The 18,699-nt window shown below is 41.8% G+C and overlaps 1 protein-coding gene across 1 annotated transcript in view; it reads left to right on the forward strand.

Moving 5' to 3' along the window:
* LOC121276470 (glucocorticoid-induced transcript 1 protein-like) overlaps positions 1-18,699 on the forward strand; it is a 255,740-nt gene that overhangs the window by 167,304 nt on the left and 69,737 nt on the right. The window contains exon 5 of the mRNA XM_041184912.1: positions 14,595-14,747. Coding sequence (XP_041040846.1) covers positions 14,595-14,747 — 153 coding nt within the window. The remainder of the gene's footprint in view (positions 1-14,594; positions 14,748-18,699) is intronic.

Below are 18,699 nucleotides of genomic sequence, written 5' to 3' on the forward strand. Positions count from 1 at the left end.
CCTGTGAAGAGTCATATAGTTACACGAATCCTTATCCTGCCAGTCCATGCCACAATGAATCATGAGTCATATTCCTATCTATCTTCAGGCCTGATGAATGGTCATCTCCACCTGAAATGTTAACTCTGTTCCTCTTCATAGATGCTGCCTGACCTGCTGAGTGTTTCCAGCATTTTTTGTTTTTAATCTCAATAAGTCATGATCTCATTGAACTGTGCATCATACCACAACTTTACTTTTAGTGAAAATATGTTTCACACTTATCTTTTGGATTTTGAAACTAGCCAGAACTACTTAATGCATCCAGGAAACTACATGTTTAATACAGTGAGAGTTAACTCAGAAGCTGAAATGATAGTTTAATATTATGATTCCACCAAAGAAGTTTAACTCTGAACTGATTGTATGGGATTGGTTCAGGAGCCTTAATCCCTTTGAAGACCAAGTTGTTGTCTTGTTTTTCTTTAACTGCTGTCTATCAGATGCATTGTGCCGCTACCTTAGTGTTCATAATGTTGGATGGAAAGTCATTGAACCATGATGTGTTCTCGTTCATTAACTATTAGATTTGTTACCAGAACACTTGGGGGAGAATTTTCTCCCCATTTTGGGAGGGTGGGGGGTTGTTGGGCGGGAGCGGGCAGACACACAGCTGATTGCCGCCTGCGAAAGGCTGCACGCTGCCATTTTACATGGGTGGGCTAATTAAGGCCCGCCCAGCATGACGTGCACCCGGAAGTGCTGGGTGCTCCCTGTGCCGGTGAGGGGAGGAGGCTGCCAGAGCTGCCTCAGGGAGATCAGTTTGATATTTAAAAATTCAAATAAAGGAAAAAAGATTTCAAGACATGTCCTGAGCTGGGACGTGCCTATGAATTTTTTAAAAAATTTTTACTGAAGTTTAAAAACCTTCATGAAACCTCATCCTGCCCCTGGATGAGGTTTCATGATAAATGCGAAGGCCACCTGGGCTCTTCAACTGCCCGCCAACCTTAAGGTTGGACGGGCAGCTCAGTTAATTATTTTAATTGCTGTTTAAATGGCCTTAATAGGCCTTTGACAGTTTGGACTTGCAGCCAACTCCAGTGCGCTCCCGCCGAACTCAAGATTTTAATGACGCACGGTGACGTCAGGACGCACACCCGATGTCATTTTACATTTTGGCGAGCGGGCCCCGCCCCCGCTCACTGACCCGAAGATTCTGACCTTGAAATAAGTCTCTTGTGAATCCTCTTTACATGGAGAATGGTACATAATGTTGTGTGACACTACAAATACGCTAAATGGAATAGATTTGGAACAGAGCTAGTAGCTCCAAAACTGGACATCCAAGATGGTGTGGACCGTAAGCAGCAGCAAAAATGTATTCAACAAATATATGTAACCTCGTGGCCCAACGTATCCATCACTCTATCATTGCCATCAAACTTGGAGATCAACCCTGGTTGAATGAGGAGTGCAAGAGAGCATGCCAGGAGCAGCACCAGGCTTATCTAAAAATGAGGTAGCAACTTGGTGAAGCTACAACACAGGCCTGCATTCATGCTAAATAGCAGAAGCAGCATGCAATAGATGGGGCTAAGTTTTCCCACCATCAACTGATCAGAACAAAGCTTTGCTGTCCTGCCAAATCCTTTGTGGTGATGGACCATTGAACAACTAAACAAAGAAGAATGCTCCACAAATGTCCTTGGCCTCACTGATGGGGGACCCCAGCATGTCAGTGCAAAAGACAGGCTCAAGCTTTTGCAAACATCTTCAGCCAGAAGTGTTAAGTGAATCATCCATCTCGGCATTCTCCTGAGGTCCCCGGTGTCACATGTGCCAGTCTTCAGCCAATTTGGTTCACTCCATGTGATATCAAGAAAAGGCTGAGCACTGGATATGACAAAGACTATCAGTGCTGACAACATCCCAGCTGTAGTATTGAAGACTTGTGCTGCAGAACTTGCTGCTCTCCTGGCTACAAAACTGGCATCTACCTGACGATGTGGAAAATTGCCCAGGCATGTCCTCTCCACAAAAGGCAGGACAAATCCATCCAGCCAATTACACCTCATCAGTCTGCATGCGATCATCAGCACCGTGATGGAAGTTGTCATCGAGAGTAATATCAAACTTCACCTACACAGCAATAACCAGCTCACCATTGCTCAGGTTGGGTTTCGCCAGGAACACTTGGCTCCAGACCTCATTACAACCTTCTAAACATGGAAAAGCAAACTGCGTTCCAGAGGTGAGAGTGGCTGCCCTTGATATCAAGGCAGCATTTGACTGAATGTGTCCTCAAGAAGACCGTTAAAATTGAGATCAATGGGAATCAAGTTATGTTCTTATGAAAGGCAGAAACGTCTGAAAGTTGGTGCTCAAAGGAACTTGGATGTACTCATACAAGGAGCAAAACGTTTTAATGCAGGTACAGTAAGCAATTAGGGAAGCAAATGCCATGCTGGCCTTTGTTGCAAGGGGATTGGAGTACATGTTAGGGGTAGCATATTAGCATGGATAGAGGATTGACTAACTAATAGAAGACAGAGAGTTAGGTTTAGTGGGGCATTTTCAGGATGGAAAGCTGTAACTAGTGGAGTGCCACAGGGATTGGAGCAGGGGCCTCGATTATTTACAATATATATTAATTACTTAGATGAGGGAAGTGAATGTACTATTGCCCAATTTGCGGATGACAAAAATAGGTGGGAAGAAAAGTGGTGAGGATGACATCGAGTCTACAGAGGGACATAGACAGGTTAAGTGAGTGGGCAAAAACTTGGCAGATGGAATATAATGTGGGAAAATGTGAGGTTATGCACTTTGGCAGGAAGAATAGAGGAACTGAATATTATTTAAATGGAGAAAGAATGCAGAAAACTGCAACAGAGAGGGATTTTGGAATCCTTGTGCACGCATCCCAAAAAGCTAACATACAAGTTCAACAGGTAATAGGGAAGGCAAGTGGAATGTTGACCTTTATTTCAAAGGGAATGGAGTATAAAAATAGGGATGTCTTGCTAACAAGGCACTCATTAGACCTAGAATATTGTGAACAATTTTGGTCCCCTATCTAAGAAAAGATACACTGGCATTGGAGGCAGTCCAGAGAAGGCTCACTAGATTGATCCCGGGTATGGAGGGATTTTCTTATGAGGAGAGGTTGAGTAGGCTGGGCCTGTACTTATTAGAATTTAAAACAGAGGTGAGGAGGAATTTATTCTCTGAGGAATTCTTTACCACAGAGGGCTGCAGAGGCTGGGTTGTTAAGAATATTCAAGGCTGAGACGGGCAGATTTTTAATCAGTAAGGGAATCAAAGGTTATGGGGAAAAGGCAGGAAAGTGGAGTTGAGGATTATCAGATCAGCCATGAGCTCATTGAATGGTGGAGCAGACTCAATGGGCCGAATGGCCTACTTCTGCTCCTACGTCTTATGAATAAGGAAGTCTTGCTACAATTGTATAGGGCTTTAGTGAGACCCTAGCTGGAGTAGTGTATGTAGTTTTGATCTCCTTAACTATGGAAGGATATACTTGCATTGGAGGTAGTGAAACAAATTTACTGAGTTAGTAATTTAAATGAGAGGCTGAATGAATTAGGCCTTTATTCTCAGGAATTTAGAAGAATGAGTGGTGATCTAATTTAAATATGCAAGATTCTGTAGAAGCTTGGCAGGATAGACTCTGAGGGGTTGTTTCCCCTATCTGGGGTGCATAGAATATAGGGGCACGGCATCAGGGTACTGAGATGGGGAGAAATTTCTTCACTTGATTGTGAATCTTTGGAACTGAACCGTGGAGGGTTATGGATATTCCATCACTGTATACAGTTAAAGCTGAGATATTGGGATTTTGGGACTCTCTGGAAATCGAGGGATATGTGGAGTGGGTGGGAAAGCGGATTTGAAGATGAAGATCAGCCATGATCATGTTGAATGGTGGAGCAGGCTCGAGAGACCAAATGATGACCTCCTATCATAGAATTGTTACTGCATGGAAGGCAGCCATTTGGCTCATCGTGTCTGTGCTGTTCTCGGTGAGAGAAATTTACCTAGTGCCACTCCCCTGCCTTTTCCCTGTAGCGTTGCAAATTTTTCCTCTTTGGATAATGATCTAATTCCCTTTGAAAGTCACTCCTGCTCCTATTTCTTAACATCTTATGTTTTGAGAGCTCTTTGTGTCTATGGTCCCTAATTTGAAAACCAGTGACTTAACTGTAAGAATAATCAGATCAAAAGAGCATGGAAATGTCATTTACTTGGATTTTGTGTTATTGCCACTTATTTCTTGTTTTCCTACAAAGTTCTTTGCATAAAAAAGAATCCAACTATGACATAGAATGAGAGGATGATGAGGTAGGTGCCATGCATGAAAAGAAACATTTTAGCAAATGAGGACTTGCTTTTGGAGGCTTTATGAAGGCCTGGAGAGAGGAAGCAAGATAAGGCGCAAAGCCATTTCAACACACCACCCTGCTCTCATGTCCACATGTCCATCCTTGGCCTACTGCAATGTTCTAGTGAAGCCCAATGCAAACTGGAGGAACAGCGCCTCATCTTCCGATTAGGCACTTTACAGCCTTCCGGACTTAACATTGAGCTCAACAACTTCAGATCATGAACTCGCTCCTCCATTTTTAATTCACCCCTTTTTAATCTACTTTTTTTAATATTCATTTTTATTTTTTAAGTTTTATTTTTTACCCACTTTTTATTTTTATTTATTTTCATTTTTATTCATTGCTTTACCCCTACCTTTTATCCTATTTTCAATCTTTTTTCCCACCACTGTCCCCTCCCCCTACCCCACCCCCACAACTACCATCTGTCACTTGTTCATATTTTTTCCAGAGTGTTTATGCTTGTCATGCTATTATCAAATTCTACTTTCTGACCTTAATGCCACCATCAGCACCTCCTTCAGCTAGTACCACCATCATTAATACCCCTTTGTCCTTTTGTTTTTGACATCATTGTCAATCTCTTCTTTGCCTCCACCTATCTAGTTTCTCCTGCTCCACCCCCTTAAACAGTATAAATTTAATCACATTTTTACTTCTCTTTAGCTCTGAAGAAGAGTCACACAGACTCAAAACATTAACTCTCTTTCTCCCACAGATGCTGTTGGCCCTGAGTTTTTCCAGCATTTTCTGTTTTTGTTAAAGCTTTGTGGAATGAGTTGATTTCCTGCAAAGAACCCTTCCTCAGTTTGATCCAAGTGGGAAAAGGTGTGGCAAGCATGTAATGGTTTAATATTGCATTTGGAAGTCGTGAGCAGTGTGATTGTTGTTTGCATACGATGGAAAATGCTACTGCAGTCCTTCAAATAGCGATCACATTTTCCATCTGTTTCTTCAACATATTATTTGTAGTTGATGGTCCAAGCCTGCTATGCTTTGAGTCCTCGGAGGGACCCATTCATACAGACATTAGCTTTGGTCAGCAAGTACTGGATCTTTATACTAATAAAAAACAGAAAGCACTGGAAATACTCAGCAGGTCTGGCAGCATCTGTGGAGAGAAAAACAGAATTAACATTTCGAGTTGAATATGACTGTTCTTCAGAACATACATTTATATCTTTGTAAAAATTCTTTGTAAAACTGTTTTGGGGTTATTCCAAGATCCAGTACATTTACATATGAACTTATGAATTAGGAGCAGGAGTAAGCCATATGGCCCCTAAACCCTGCTCCGCTATTTAATAAGATCATAGCTGATCTGATTGTGGCTTCAGCTCCGCATTCTGCCTACCCCTGATAACCTTTGGCTCCCTTGTTAGTCAAGAATCTATCTACCTCTGCCTTAAAAATAGCCATTGACTCTGTCTGCACCGCTCTCTGGGAAAGAGAGTTCCAAAGGTTCACAACTTTCTTGAGAGAAAAGATTTCTTCTCATCTCCATCTTAAATGGGAGACCCCTTATTTTTAATCTGTATCCCACTAGATCTAGTCTCTCCCACAAGGGGAAATATCCTTTCATCATCCACCTTATCAAGACCCTTCAAGGTCTTATATGTTTCAGTAAGATCACCCCTCAATCTTCTGAACTCAAGTGGATACAGGCCCAGCCTGTTCAACCTTTCCTGAGGTAAGCCACCCCATCCCAGGTATCAGTTGAGTGAACACACTCTGAAATGCTTCTAACACATTGATATCCTTTCTTAAATAAGGAGACCATGCAAAACTGTACACAGTACTCTAGATGTGTTACAACTGTAGCAAAACACCCGTGCTTTTGTGTTCCATTCTCCTTGCAATAAACCACAACATTCCATTTGCCTTCCTAATCACTTGCTGTATCTGCATAGTAACTTTTTCTGATTCATGTACCGGGATATCCAGATCTCTGTACCTCAAGGGTTCTGCAATCTCTGTCCATTTAAATAAAATGCTGCTTTTCTATTCTTCATGTCAAAGTGGACAAGTTCACATTTTCCCACATTATACTTCATCTGACAAATTTTTGTCCACTTGCTTAACCAACCTATGTCCCTTTGCAGACTCCTTATATCCTCATGAATCACTAAAAGTTAGCATTCAGTTACAGCAAGCAATTAGGAAGGCAAATAGTATGTTGGCCTTCATTGCAAGTGGATTTGAGTACAGGAGTAAAGATGTCTTGCTGAAGTTGTATAGAGCAGGTGAGACATCACCTGGAGGATTGTGCACAGTTTTGGTTCCCTTATCTCAAGGGATATACTTGCCATAGAGGCAGTGCAATGGAGGTTCACCAGGTTAACCCCTGAAATGGTGGGATTGTCTAATGAGGAGAGACTGGGTCTATATTCACTAGAGTTTTGCAGAATGAGGGGTGATCTCATTGAAGCTTAGCAAGTTCTTGCAGTGCGTCACAGGATGGATGTAGATGAGATGTTTCCCCTGGCTGATGAGTCTAAAATCGGGGGACACAATCTCAGGATAAAGGGTAGGCCATTTAAGACAGATGAGCAGGAATTTTTTCACTCAGAGAGTGGTGAATATTTGGAATTCTCTAACCCAGAGGCCTGTGGAAGCTCAATCATTGAGCATGTTCAAAACAGAAATTAGTAGATTTCTGGGGACTAATGACATCAAGGGATATGGAGATAGTGCAGGAAAGTGGTGCTGAGGTAGATGATTAGCTGTGATCTAATTGGTTGGCGGAGCAGGCTTGACAGGCTGAATGGCCTACTCCTGTTCCTATGTCCTCTTCAAAACTTACTGTCTTACCTATCTTTGTGTCATCAGCAAATTTAGCAACCATACATTTTGGTAGGAAAAATCAAAAGGCTGATTTTTATTTAAATGGAGAGAGACTTCAAAAAAGTTCAGCACAGAGGGATCTTGGTGTTCTTGTGCATGAAACACAAAAAGTTAGCATGCAAGTGCAGCAAGTAATTAAGACGGCAAATGGAATTTTGGCCTGTATTGCTGGAGGTTTGGAGTTTAAAAATAGGGAAGTCTTGTTACAACTGTACAGGGTGTTGGTGAGACCGCACCTGGAGTACTGTGTACAGTTTTGGCCCCCGTATTTAAGAAAGGATAAACTGGCATTGGAGTCAGTTCAAAAGAGATTCACTAGGCTGATTCCTGGGATGAAGGGGGTGACTTATCAAGAATGGCCAAACAACTTAGGCCTTTGTTCATTAGAGTTTAGAAGAATGAGGGGTGATCTTATTGAAACGTACAAGGTTCTGAGGGGGCTTGACAGGGTAGATGTTGAGAAGGTGCTTCCATCAGTGGGGGAATCTCGAACTATGGGACATGGTTACAGAATAAGGAGACACTCGTTTAAAACTGAGATGCGAAGGAATTTCTTCTCTGAGGGTAGTGGATATCTGAAATTCTTACCTTAGAGTTGTAGAGGCTAGATCACTGAAAGTATTTAAAGAGGAGGTAGATAGATTTTTGAAATATCGGGAAGTTGAGGGCCATGAGGAGCTGGCACGAAAGAGGGACCTGGGACAGATCAGCCATGATCTTATTGAATGACAAGACAGGCCTACCCCTGCTCCTATTTCTTACGTTCTTATACATTCAGTCCCTTCATCCAAATCATTGATGTAAATTTTACCTGATTTTTGTTTTAAAAACAGACTTTTTTATAAAACACACCTAAAAAGTTGAGAATTATATTATTAGAATGGAGTTTTCCATATTGATGAGCAACCAGCCTTGGAGATCTCTGTGACCTTCCAATTCTAGCCTCTGGTGCAAATCCAGTCTTAATCACCACACACTGGTTGCCATGCTTTCAGCTTCTTAAAGCTCATGAATTCCTTCCCCAAATGTCTCCACCTCATTGTTTCTCTCTCCTTTTTTAAGAGGCATCCTAAAATCAAGCTTTTAGACTTCTGTCCTGATATCTCTATGTAACTTGGTGCCATAACGTTTTGATTGGTATCACTCTTGTTAAACGCCTTGGACGTTTTAGTATGTTGAACACAAGAAATAGAAGCATGAATGGACCATACGGCCCGTCGAGCCTGCTCAGCCATTCAATGCGATCATGGACGATCTTGGGCTTCAACTCCATTTTCCTGCCTGCTCCCGATATCCGTTAATTCCCTGAGACCAAAAATCTGTCTCAGCTTTAAGTGTATTCAATGATGGAGCATCCAGAACCCTCGGGAGCAGAGGATTCCAAAGTTCTTAACCCTTTGAATGAAGTAATTTCTCTTCATCTCAGCTCTAAATGATCAGCCCCTTATCCTGAGACTGTAACCCGGTGTTTTAGACGCCCCAATTATCAGAAACAATCTCTATGTTGACTGTATCAAGCCTCTTCAGAATTTTGTAGGTTTCAATGAAATTGCTTTTCATTCTTCTAGACGCTAGAGAATATAAACCCTATTTACTCAGTCTCTCATCATAGGACAACCCCCTCATCCCAGGGACCAATTTAATGTACATTCGCTGTACTGCCTCCAATGCACGTATATACCTTCTTAAATGTGGAGATCAATACTGCACACAGTATCCCAGATGTGGTCTCGCTAAAACCCTGTACAATTAGAGCAACACTTCTTTATTCCTGTACTCCAATCCCTTTGCAATAAAGGCCAACATGCCATTTACCTTCTTAATTGCTTGCTGCACCTGAATGAGAACTTTCTGCATCCCATGTACAAACACACCCAAGTCCATTGAATGTGCTATATTAACGTAAGTTGTTGTTGTTCGGAGCATCTGAAATTGGAAGCCAGCTCCATATTTTGAATGAGATGTCTATTAGAAATACATTTATTTATTCTTGTAACCATATTTATTCCATTTTTATGATCTATATTGAGCATTTGAAATGTATCTGAATGAATGAATGTTTTTGTATGAGTGGCTGAATTCTGATTAGGACAGTCTGTGCTCTGAAGCATTGTTAAAAGCTTAGTGCAGTTTTTTTCCACTTTATGATTTGTGTTTTTAGCACAGAGTTGACAATGTAATTTGACATTTGCTGTTATGACGTAACTCTAGGGACCTAATTAAATGCTCAGAACAGTTGGTAAAAATGCCTGAAGTCAGTGTTGGTAATGTTACAGATTCTTTGATGTGCGCTAAATTTCTAGTTTATTGCTAAGAGCAGATTTTAAGTCGATAGCCTGCATCAATGCCTTTATTGTATGCTTGATCACTGATTCCTTCTGGCAATCTTGTTAGATGATATTACACTAACGGAAATAATCCAGTGCAATTCAAGGACAGCCAAGTTGGTTATGTGCATGTAACATTGCAAATTAGGGAATATTGGGGGGGGTTTTGAACCCCATAAATGTTAATGTTGAAAATAAAACTCCTGACCCCAACCAACGCACTTTCGGTTAGACAAGAGGTGATAAGGGGGGTGAGAGTTTTGTAGGCAATTAATTGCCTCACATGTGGCTCCATACTTGGTCCTTCAATCTGGCTGGATGTGACCAGGAAACAGAGACACAAAATGCTGATCAGATCTTACCATTATATTTGGCAGGACTTTTGGGAAACACATTTTTCGAGTTTTCTGATGTCAAATAATCCCCCAGCCTGCAATCTCCTTGCTTTGGAGTTGATATCCAGTATGTTAATAGGAAACAAGGAAATGCAACATTTTTTTTAATATTTGGTCATGGCTAGACCAGTATTTATTGCTCATCCCTAATTGCCCTTGAAAAGGTGGTAGTGAGCTGCCTTCTTGAACCACTGCAGTCCATGTGGTGTGGGTACACCAATGGTGCTGTTAGGAAGGGAGTTCCAGGATCTTGACCCAGCAACAGTGAAGGAACAGTGTATTATTTCCAAGTCAGGAGGGTGTGTGACTTGGAGGGGAACTTCCAGGTGATGGCATTCCCATGCATCTTTTGTCCTTGCACTTCTTGGTGGTAGAGGTTACAGGTTTGGAAGGTGCTGTCAAAAGATCCTTGGTGAGTTGCTGCAGTGCGTCTTGTAGATGGCACACACTGCTGCCATTGTGTGTCGTTGGTGGAGGGAGTGAATGTTGAAGGTGGTGGATGGGGTGCCAATATAGTGGGCTGCTTTGCCCTGGATGGTGTCTAGATTCTTGAGTGTTGTTGGAGCTGCACTCATCCAGGCAAGTGGAGAGTATTCCATCACACTCCTGACTTGTAGATGGTAGACAGGCTTTGGGGATTCAGGAGATGAATTACTGTCCACAGAATTCCCAGTCGCTGCTCTTGTAACCACAGTGGGCTGCAACAATTACTGAGCCATCTCTTTGTTAAGTATCATGGGAAAGGTCTTTGCTCATGTTGCTCTGATCAGATTGCAGACCCTGGCAACACACATCTACCCTGAGCCTTAGTGCAGCTTCAGAGCTGGCAGATCGACAGTTGACATGATTTTCTCAGTTCGACACTTACAGTGCCGACCATTCTACATTACCTTCATAGACCTTACCAAGGCCTTCAACCTCGCCAGCAGAGGCAGACTCTTCCAACTGCTATGGAAAATAGCTGTAATTTCTTCTTTCCACAAGAACATGCACAATTCCATTAGTTATGATGGAGCAACATCAGATGTTTTCAAGATCAGCAGCAGGGTAAAGCAACGCTGCATCCTGCCGCCAACTCTCTTTGGCATATTTTTCTCTATACTGCTGTTGTAAGCTTTCAGTGACTCAAATGAGGGTTTCTATCTGCATGCCTGAGTTGTTTTACTTGGCAAGACTGCGCGCCAAGACCAAAATGTGTAATGTCCTAGTCTGTGAGTTGTTTGCTTATGACACCACGCTGGCATCCTATACTGAAGCTCATTTGCAGCAGCTTGTAAGTCAGTTCTCCCGGGCCCGCAAGGAGTTTGGACTGATAATCAACGTCAGAAGGACCAAAATTATGGGCCAGGTCATATAGACTGCACCTTCCATCAACCTAGACAACCTTCCTCTGCAGGTCATCAATGCCTTCACATACATCGGAACAACAATTACCAACATCCAGTCCTTTGACACCACAATCAGCACAGCGATTGCTAGGGCCTCAGCTGTCATGTCAAAGTTGAGAGGTTGAGTATGGACCAACAGCAACCCAACTGAAAATGCAAAGCTCTGTGTGTACCAGGCTTGCGTTCTTGGCACCCTCCTTTACAACAGTGAATCATGGACAACTTATGCAAGGCAAGAAAAGCAGCTGAACAGCTTTCACTTCCACTACCACAGACGAATATTGGACATCTCCTGGCAGGACAGAGTGCCGGAAACAAAACACGTGAATGTGCAGGGATTCCCAGCTTGTTTGCCCTCTTAAATCCGTGGTGACTCCAATGGCTGGGTCGTGTGCGGCGACTGGATGACGGCTGCATCCCCAAAGACATGCTCTGTGGTGAGCTTGCTCTTGGCGTGAGACCAACAGATCACCTATGCCTGCGATGCAAGGACATCTATAAGTGAGACTTCAAGTTGTCTGGAATCTGGTTCGATGCATGGGAAGCCCTTGCTGCTGATTGGAGTGCTTGGAGATGAGCAGTCAAAGGGTGTGGAAAAAGCAGAGGACAAAAGAAACAAACAAATGGCAGAAAAGGGAGCCTGCCAGAAGGGAAAAAAAAAATCAGTCAATCTTAGGCCAACGCCATTCATCTGTGTCAGCTGCAGAAAATGCCTGGAAGTCTGCTGTGCTTACCAGGTCTGGCCTACATGTGACTCCAGACCCACAGTAATGTGGTTGGCTCTTAAATACCATCTGAACAAGGGCATTTAGGGATGGGCAATAAATGCTGGCCTAGCCAGCGGCACCCACATTCTATGAACAAATAAAATAAATTTGTGAATTGGCCTCTACAGCCATAATAAATGACATTCAATCTAGAAGTGATATCCACCCTGGACACAGTCCATCATCTCCCAAGATGGATGTACATCGAAGGAAATTGGAAACCAGGAAATGGCAGAGATTTTGAACAAGTATTTTGTATCTGTCTTCACAGAAAGCATCACAAGGTTAGTAGAAAATGAAAAAGCAAAAGGGAGGGGGGACCTTAAAACAAAGGAAGAAATACTAGGAAAACTAATGGGAGTGAAGGCTAACAAGTCCCCTGGACATGATGACCTGCATCTTGGGGTCTTAATGAAAGTGGCTGCGGAGATTGTAGATGCATTGGTTGTAATCTTCCAAAATACCCTAGATTCTGGAAAGGTCCCAGCAGATTGGAAAGCTGCAAATGTAACACCTCTATTCAAGCAAGAAGGGAGACAGAAAGCAGGAAACTATAGGCCAGTTAGTCTAACATTTGCCATTGGGAAAATGCCAGAATCCATTATTAAAGAAGTGGCAATAGGACTTTTACAAAATTGCAATACAATCAAGCAGGATGGTTAAAGGGGAACCAGTAGATGTAATGTATTTGGGTTTCCAAAAGGCATTCACTAAGGTGCTACATAAAAGGTACATAACAAGATAAGGATTCATATTGTTGGGGGTGATATAATAACTTGGATAGAAAATTGGCTAACAGGAAACAGAGTTGGGATGAATGGAACATTTTCAGGTTGGCAAACTAATGGAGTGCTATAGGGCCTGGTGCTGGGGCCTCAACTATTTACTGTCTACGTTAATGACTTGGATTAAGGGATCAACTGCCTTGTAGCCAAATTTGTTGCCAATACAAAGATAGGCAGGAGAGCAAGTTGTGAGGAGAATAGAGTCTGCAAGAGGATATAGATAGGTTAAGCTAGTGGGCCAAAATTTGGCAGGTGGTGAATAATGTTGGAAAATGTAAGGTTGTTCACTTTGGAAGGAAAAGTAAAAAAAAGCAGAATATTACTTAAGTGGAGAGAAACTGCAGAATGCTGCAGTATAGAGGGGCCTGGGTGTCCTTGTACAAAAGACATCAGGTTGCAGGTACAGCATGTAATTTGGAATGCAAATGGAATGTTGGTCTTTATTGCCAAGGGGATGCGGAGTAAAAACAAAGAAGTCTTGCTGTACAGGGCATAGGTAAGACCACACCTGGAGTGCTGTGTACAGTTTGGTCTCCTTAAGAAGGGGATATAGTTGCCTTGATTGCAGTTCAGAGAGGGTTCATTAGACTTATTCCTGGGTTGAAGGGCTGTCTTAGAAAAGGTTGAGCATTTTGGGTCTATACTCATTAGAGCTTAGAAGAAAGGTGATCTTACTGAAACATATATTGAGGGAGTTTGACAGGGTCAATGCTGAGAGGATGTTTCCTCTCATGGGGAAATCTAGAACTGGGAGAACAGTTTAGTAATAAGGGTATCCCATTTAAGATGGAGATGAAGGGGAATTTCTTTTCTGAGGGTTGTTAGTCTATAGAATTCTCTTCCACAGAACAGTTAAAGCTGGGTCATTGAATATATTCGAGGTTTTTTTGATTTTTGATCAGCAAGGAAATCATGGGTTATGGAAGCGGGCAGGAAAGTTAAGGCCACAATTAGATCAGCTATGATCTTATCGAATGGCGGAGCAGGACCAATGGGCTGAAAAAGGTATTCCCTCTATTTCTTATGATCTTATGATTAGAATTTATATTATATGTTGCCATCACAACTCTGGGTAGCAGTGTGAAATTAAAAACAAAAGCTTTCAATAGTATGCATTCTTTGCTTTTGATTATTTTGCCCTTACTTTCCTTCCTGCCTTACTTTCCTTTTAAATGCACTTGCAACATTCCTGGATTGACTCAGTACAGAAGCACCTTCCCTGCTCACAAACCTCTGCTAATGCAGCTTTTAAGCTTGGTCATTAAGAGGGGGTGTGAGAGAGACCTGTGATAATGAGCTTCCATTTCAAAGACAAATCTTCCGCTCATTGATTTTCCTCCTTTTTCTCCTCCTGCCCAGTGTTAAAACCAAGATAGAGAATTCATCATTTGGGGAAAATACCTAATATGAACCTCCAGTCTTGGGCTTTGGTACAGCCTATCTCAGCATTCAGTGTCACAATTGCCTGAGTACCTTCTGTGTATATATACATACTTGTATAAGTAGTTGCCCATAGTTGATGCTGATGAAGAAAAATATATTACATTTCAAAAATGGCTCTGAACTCTGTAACATACAAAAGTTGATATTGTGTAAATCACAAAAACAACGAGGCACAGTTTGTAGGAGTGTACCATTACTGCTGTGTGAATGTTCTTGCTAGTATTCTAAAATCCTTTTCAAAATGTTTTTATTTTTCATAGGCCACCGCAGCAAGATTTATCCCAGGTCCAGCATCAAACAATACTGTTTCAAAATCCGCAATTTCACGGGTCCAGAACAGTGTTGAAGGCATAAATCAAGAAATAGAAAGAATGTTTATTAAAGACTGTGGAGAAAAGGAAGGACCATCGAGGGTAAGCACAAGCTCAGCCTTTATTGCAAGTGTATTTATGTAGCTGAGGTAAATGATTTTATATAAAAACCAGGCTATGATTATAAAGAGAAAAGAAAATGTGCTAAGGCTAGGAATAAAACAAATTATTGGGAATGCACATGAATAATTCATCTGAAGGAGGAAAGAACATTTAGTGTTGCAGTAGGAACCCTTCATCAGACCTGTTTTCAGGGGTCGAGCTTTCTCTAGGTTTATTATGGACTTGAAAGATTGACTGTGCTACAGTTGAATTGTCTCACAAAAGCTAGTTGAAATATGAGTTCCACCTTGGCACTAGTGTTGAACATATGCATTTGTTGATTTGGCAGTATCCTCATTTCTCTGAGAAGTATAGATGATGTGCCATTGCTCACTGAGTTGTAGCAATACTTCAAATATCATGTTATAAAGAACCATGCAGTTAGCTGTGCATAACCAGAGTTTTGTGATAGTCTTTTGCACAGATGAACTTGATCACTAGTCGGATTCTGTTTTTCTGCAGGTACCTGAATCCTGTTAGAACCTTAATGGGGGAATTAAGTCCCAATGGTGACATCATTAATTTGATTACATCACTCATCTTTTGTTTTTCTAATTAGTGTGAATGTTTTTAAGGTACTTGTTATTGCACTGATCTTATGACTGTGACCATTTATTTAATCTGTTTGGGTTAACATTACGTTCTTTTCTCTATGAAGACTACTGGGTAAGCGAATTAATTAATGTCTTATTGTCCATGTGGAACGTCTCACTCTGCACGTAACTTGGGTGTTATGGTTGGTGGACTTTTCCACACTAGTTTTGAATTCTGTGTTAATGCTTAGCCAGAAAAGAGATGTGCCTAGAAATTAGAAAGGTCATGAAATTTTTGCCTCAGTCAAAAATAGGAGAGGAGTATATTGGGGAAAGAGATTTATTTTTATTTCTCTTTCTATTTTGGCTTCTATTTTGCATTTGTTAAAAATGTCAATTTTATATAAACTTTCAGAACCCTTTGTTTTTTCCTCATTGTTCTTCTTTGAGCTTTTTTCTCTTGTGCATTCAGTCCCATGATTGTTCGTTTAAATGCAAACGCATTCACTTTTATAATTTGTCAAAAAAAATCATACTACTTGCCAATGGCACATGGACAGTTGGATTCATGCCCTATAAATGGTATTGCTTTCCACTTTGACTATAAAAGTATGAAGCAATCAACTGATTCTAACTGCAGCAGAACTTATAATTTTGCTAAGGATATATTCATCTGCATGATGCTCTTGTCACCATTTCTCATGGGTGTCCCTTGGTATCCCTGCATTACTGAAGGCAGGCCTGCATGGAAATTTGCCTAAGCTAGTGGTTCTGGTTGGGCTTGCACTGAGCAAGAGTGGTGCTGGAGAATGCAAGCAAATCTCCTGATCGAGTGTGGTCATCGGGTGGATCCTTTGGCACTGGGATTATCATAGGGAGACTTGCAGCAAACTTTCCGGGACTGGAGGCAAAGATGTTGCACTTGGAATGGGCTTCCAAGTAACAAATAACATTTTGATTGCAATGGCCTGCTGCGGGCCAAGTACTTAGGCACTGAGGGACCTGAAAATATAGGGGGTGGTGTTTGGGGGGGGGTGGGGTGACATTGTAGTGGAACAAAGCACGTTGCAGGAAAGGATGATGTCAGATTTCTATCAGCACCCCTGAGATGTCAGATTTCTAGCAGCAAAGCTTAACGGGATTAATTTGCTAAATTTTGCCGGTGAGGTTTTCTTTTTTCAGATATTTTCTGCAAACTATAAGATTCTGAAGTATTGCCTATTAAAAGCCTCATTTAGAACTGTATCTTTGGCCACTGACAAAACAATGTGGCAGATGAAAATGCTTTCATAAAAATTTCATAAAATATTTTGATGATTTAATTGTTTACCATTCTCCTTTTGGAGTTGTTTCTTGATTTTCTCTTAGTAGTTTCCCTTCCTATTTGTGTATTGTCCTCCAACACCACAAGCTTGCAGGATCTCTGTGTTGGTGCAATTTTGGCCCCTTGTTCCACCATTGGTGACTGTGCTTTTGGCTGCCTTGTGCCCTAAGCTCTGAAATTTACTCCCTAAATTTCTTTACCTTTTTCTCCCCTTTTAAGATGCTCCTTCAAACTTACCTCTTTGATCAAACTTTTGGTCATTTTCCTGATTCCTCCTCCTATGGCTCGGTGTCAAAAAAAGTACTTTTCTTGATATTGCTCTTGTTTAGCACTTTGGGATGTTTTACTACATTAAATGCACTATATAAAGATAAGTTGTTGAAGCAATCATCATGCAATGAACTGATATTTCTTACTTTCAAGGAGTTTTGAGTGAATCTCACACAAGCACTTCTAAAAATATATATAGTAAGTCATAAACTTCAAAACTAATCATGAAATTACATATTTTTTATGTTTTTGTCATGTATTGGTTTAGAAATTTGTGAGCTACAGTCATGACATGATAATAACCTATCTCTAATAAAGCTCCAACATTTCTATTGAAGGAAATAAAAGAATGGAAGTGTTGCCTGCAGTCTTGGCAGTCCTGACTGAAAAGTAGATTTGTATGAATATAGGGTGGGAATAAAAATTGGCTGTGATGCCCTCCCATGATCATGTTCACTTCCTTGCCTCTTCTATTGTGAATGACCAGTTGAACAAGCTATCAGATGATTGGTGCCCTCAAAACCCTACTCTAGTTTGGATTGCAGGGAAGTTGAAATTAGCACACCCAGCCAATAATGTTTAGCAATCTGAAATAAAAATAGAAAATGCTGGAAAAACCCAGTAAGTCTGGCAGCATCTGTGGAGAGAGAAAGAGAGTTAACGTTTCGAGTCTGTATGACTTTCAGAGCGAAAGAGAAGTAGAAATGTGATGGATTTTGGACTGTTTAAGAGGGGTTGGAGCAGGTGGGGCAAAGTTGGTGGTCAGCTACAGGTGAGAGCTGAGGAGAGATTGACAAAGATGTCATGGACAGAAGACAAAGGGAGCATTAATGATAGTGGTAAAGACTAAAGAAGGTGCTGACAGTGGCATAAAGGTAAGATAGCAGAATGTGTTAATAGCAGAACAAGGGTCAGTGCTCTGACACCACAACATAGGAACAAGTGACAGATGACCCTGGGGAAAAAGGGTTTAAAAAATGTTGAAATGGCAAGCGACAGGGAGGTCTGGATCATGCTTGTGGACTGACCGAAGATGTTCTGCAAAGCAGTCACTAAGTCTGTGTTTATTCTCCCCCATGTACAGGAGACCGTATTAGGAGCAGCGAATACAATAGACCAAATTGAAGGAGGTTCAGGTGAAGCGCTGCTTCACCTGAAAGGACTGTTTGTGGCCATGGACGGTGAGGAGGTAAAGGGGCAGGTGCTGCACCTTCTGCGATTGCCGTGGGAAGGGGATAAGGAGTTAGGGGTGGTGGAGGAGTGAACCAGGGTGTCACCAAGGGTATGGTCCCTACGGAATGCTGACAGGAGGGTGAAGGGAAGATGTGTTTGGTGATGGAATCATGTTGGAGTTGACGGAAATGGTGGAGGATGATCCTTTGAATGTGGAGGCTGGTGGGGTGAAAAGTGAGGACAAGGGCGTCCCTGTCATGGTTCTGGGAGGGAGAGGAAGGATGAGGGCAGAGGTAAGGGAGATGGGTTGGGCATGGTTGAGGGCCCTGTCAGCACAGAGTTGACAAAAAAAAAGATATGTCAGAAAGGCCATTTTGGAAGGTGGCATCATCGGAACAGATGCGACAGAGGTGAGCGAACTGAGAGAAGGGAGTCCTTACAGGAAGCAGGGTGTGAGGAGCTGTCGTTGAGGTAGCTGTGGGAGTTGGTGGGCTTGTAATGACTATAAGTAGACAGTCTATTGCCAGAAATGGACACAGAGAGGTCAAGGAAGGGAAGGGAAGAGTATTGTTGGAGACGGTTCATGTGAAGG

Source organism: Carcharodon carcharias, chromosome 3 (assembly GCF_017639515.1).
Source record: "Carcharodon carcharias isolate sCarCar2 chromosome 3, sCarCar2.pri, whole genome shotgun sequence".
Lineage (NCBI taxonomy): Eukaryota > Metazoa > Chordata > Chondrichthyes > Lamniformes > Lamnidae > Carcharodon > Carcharodon carcharias.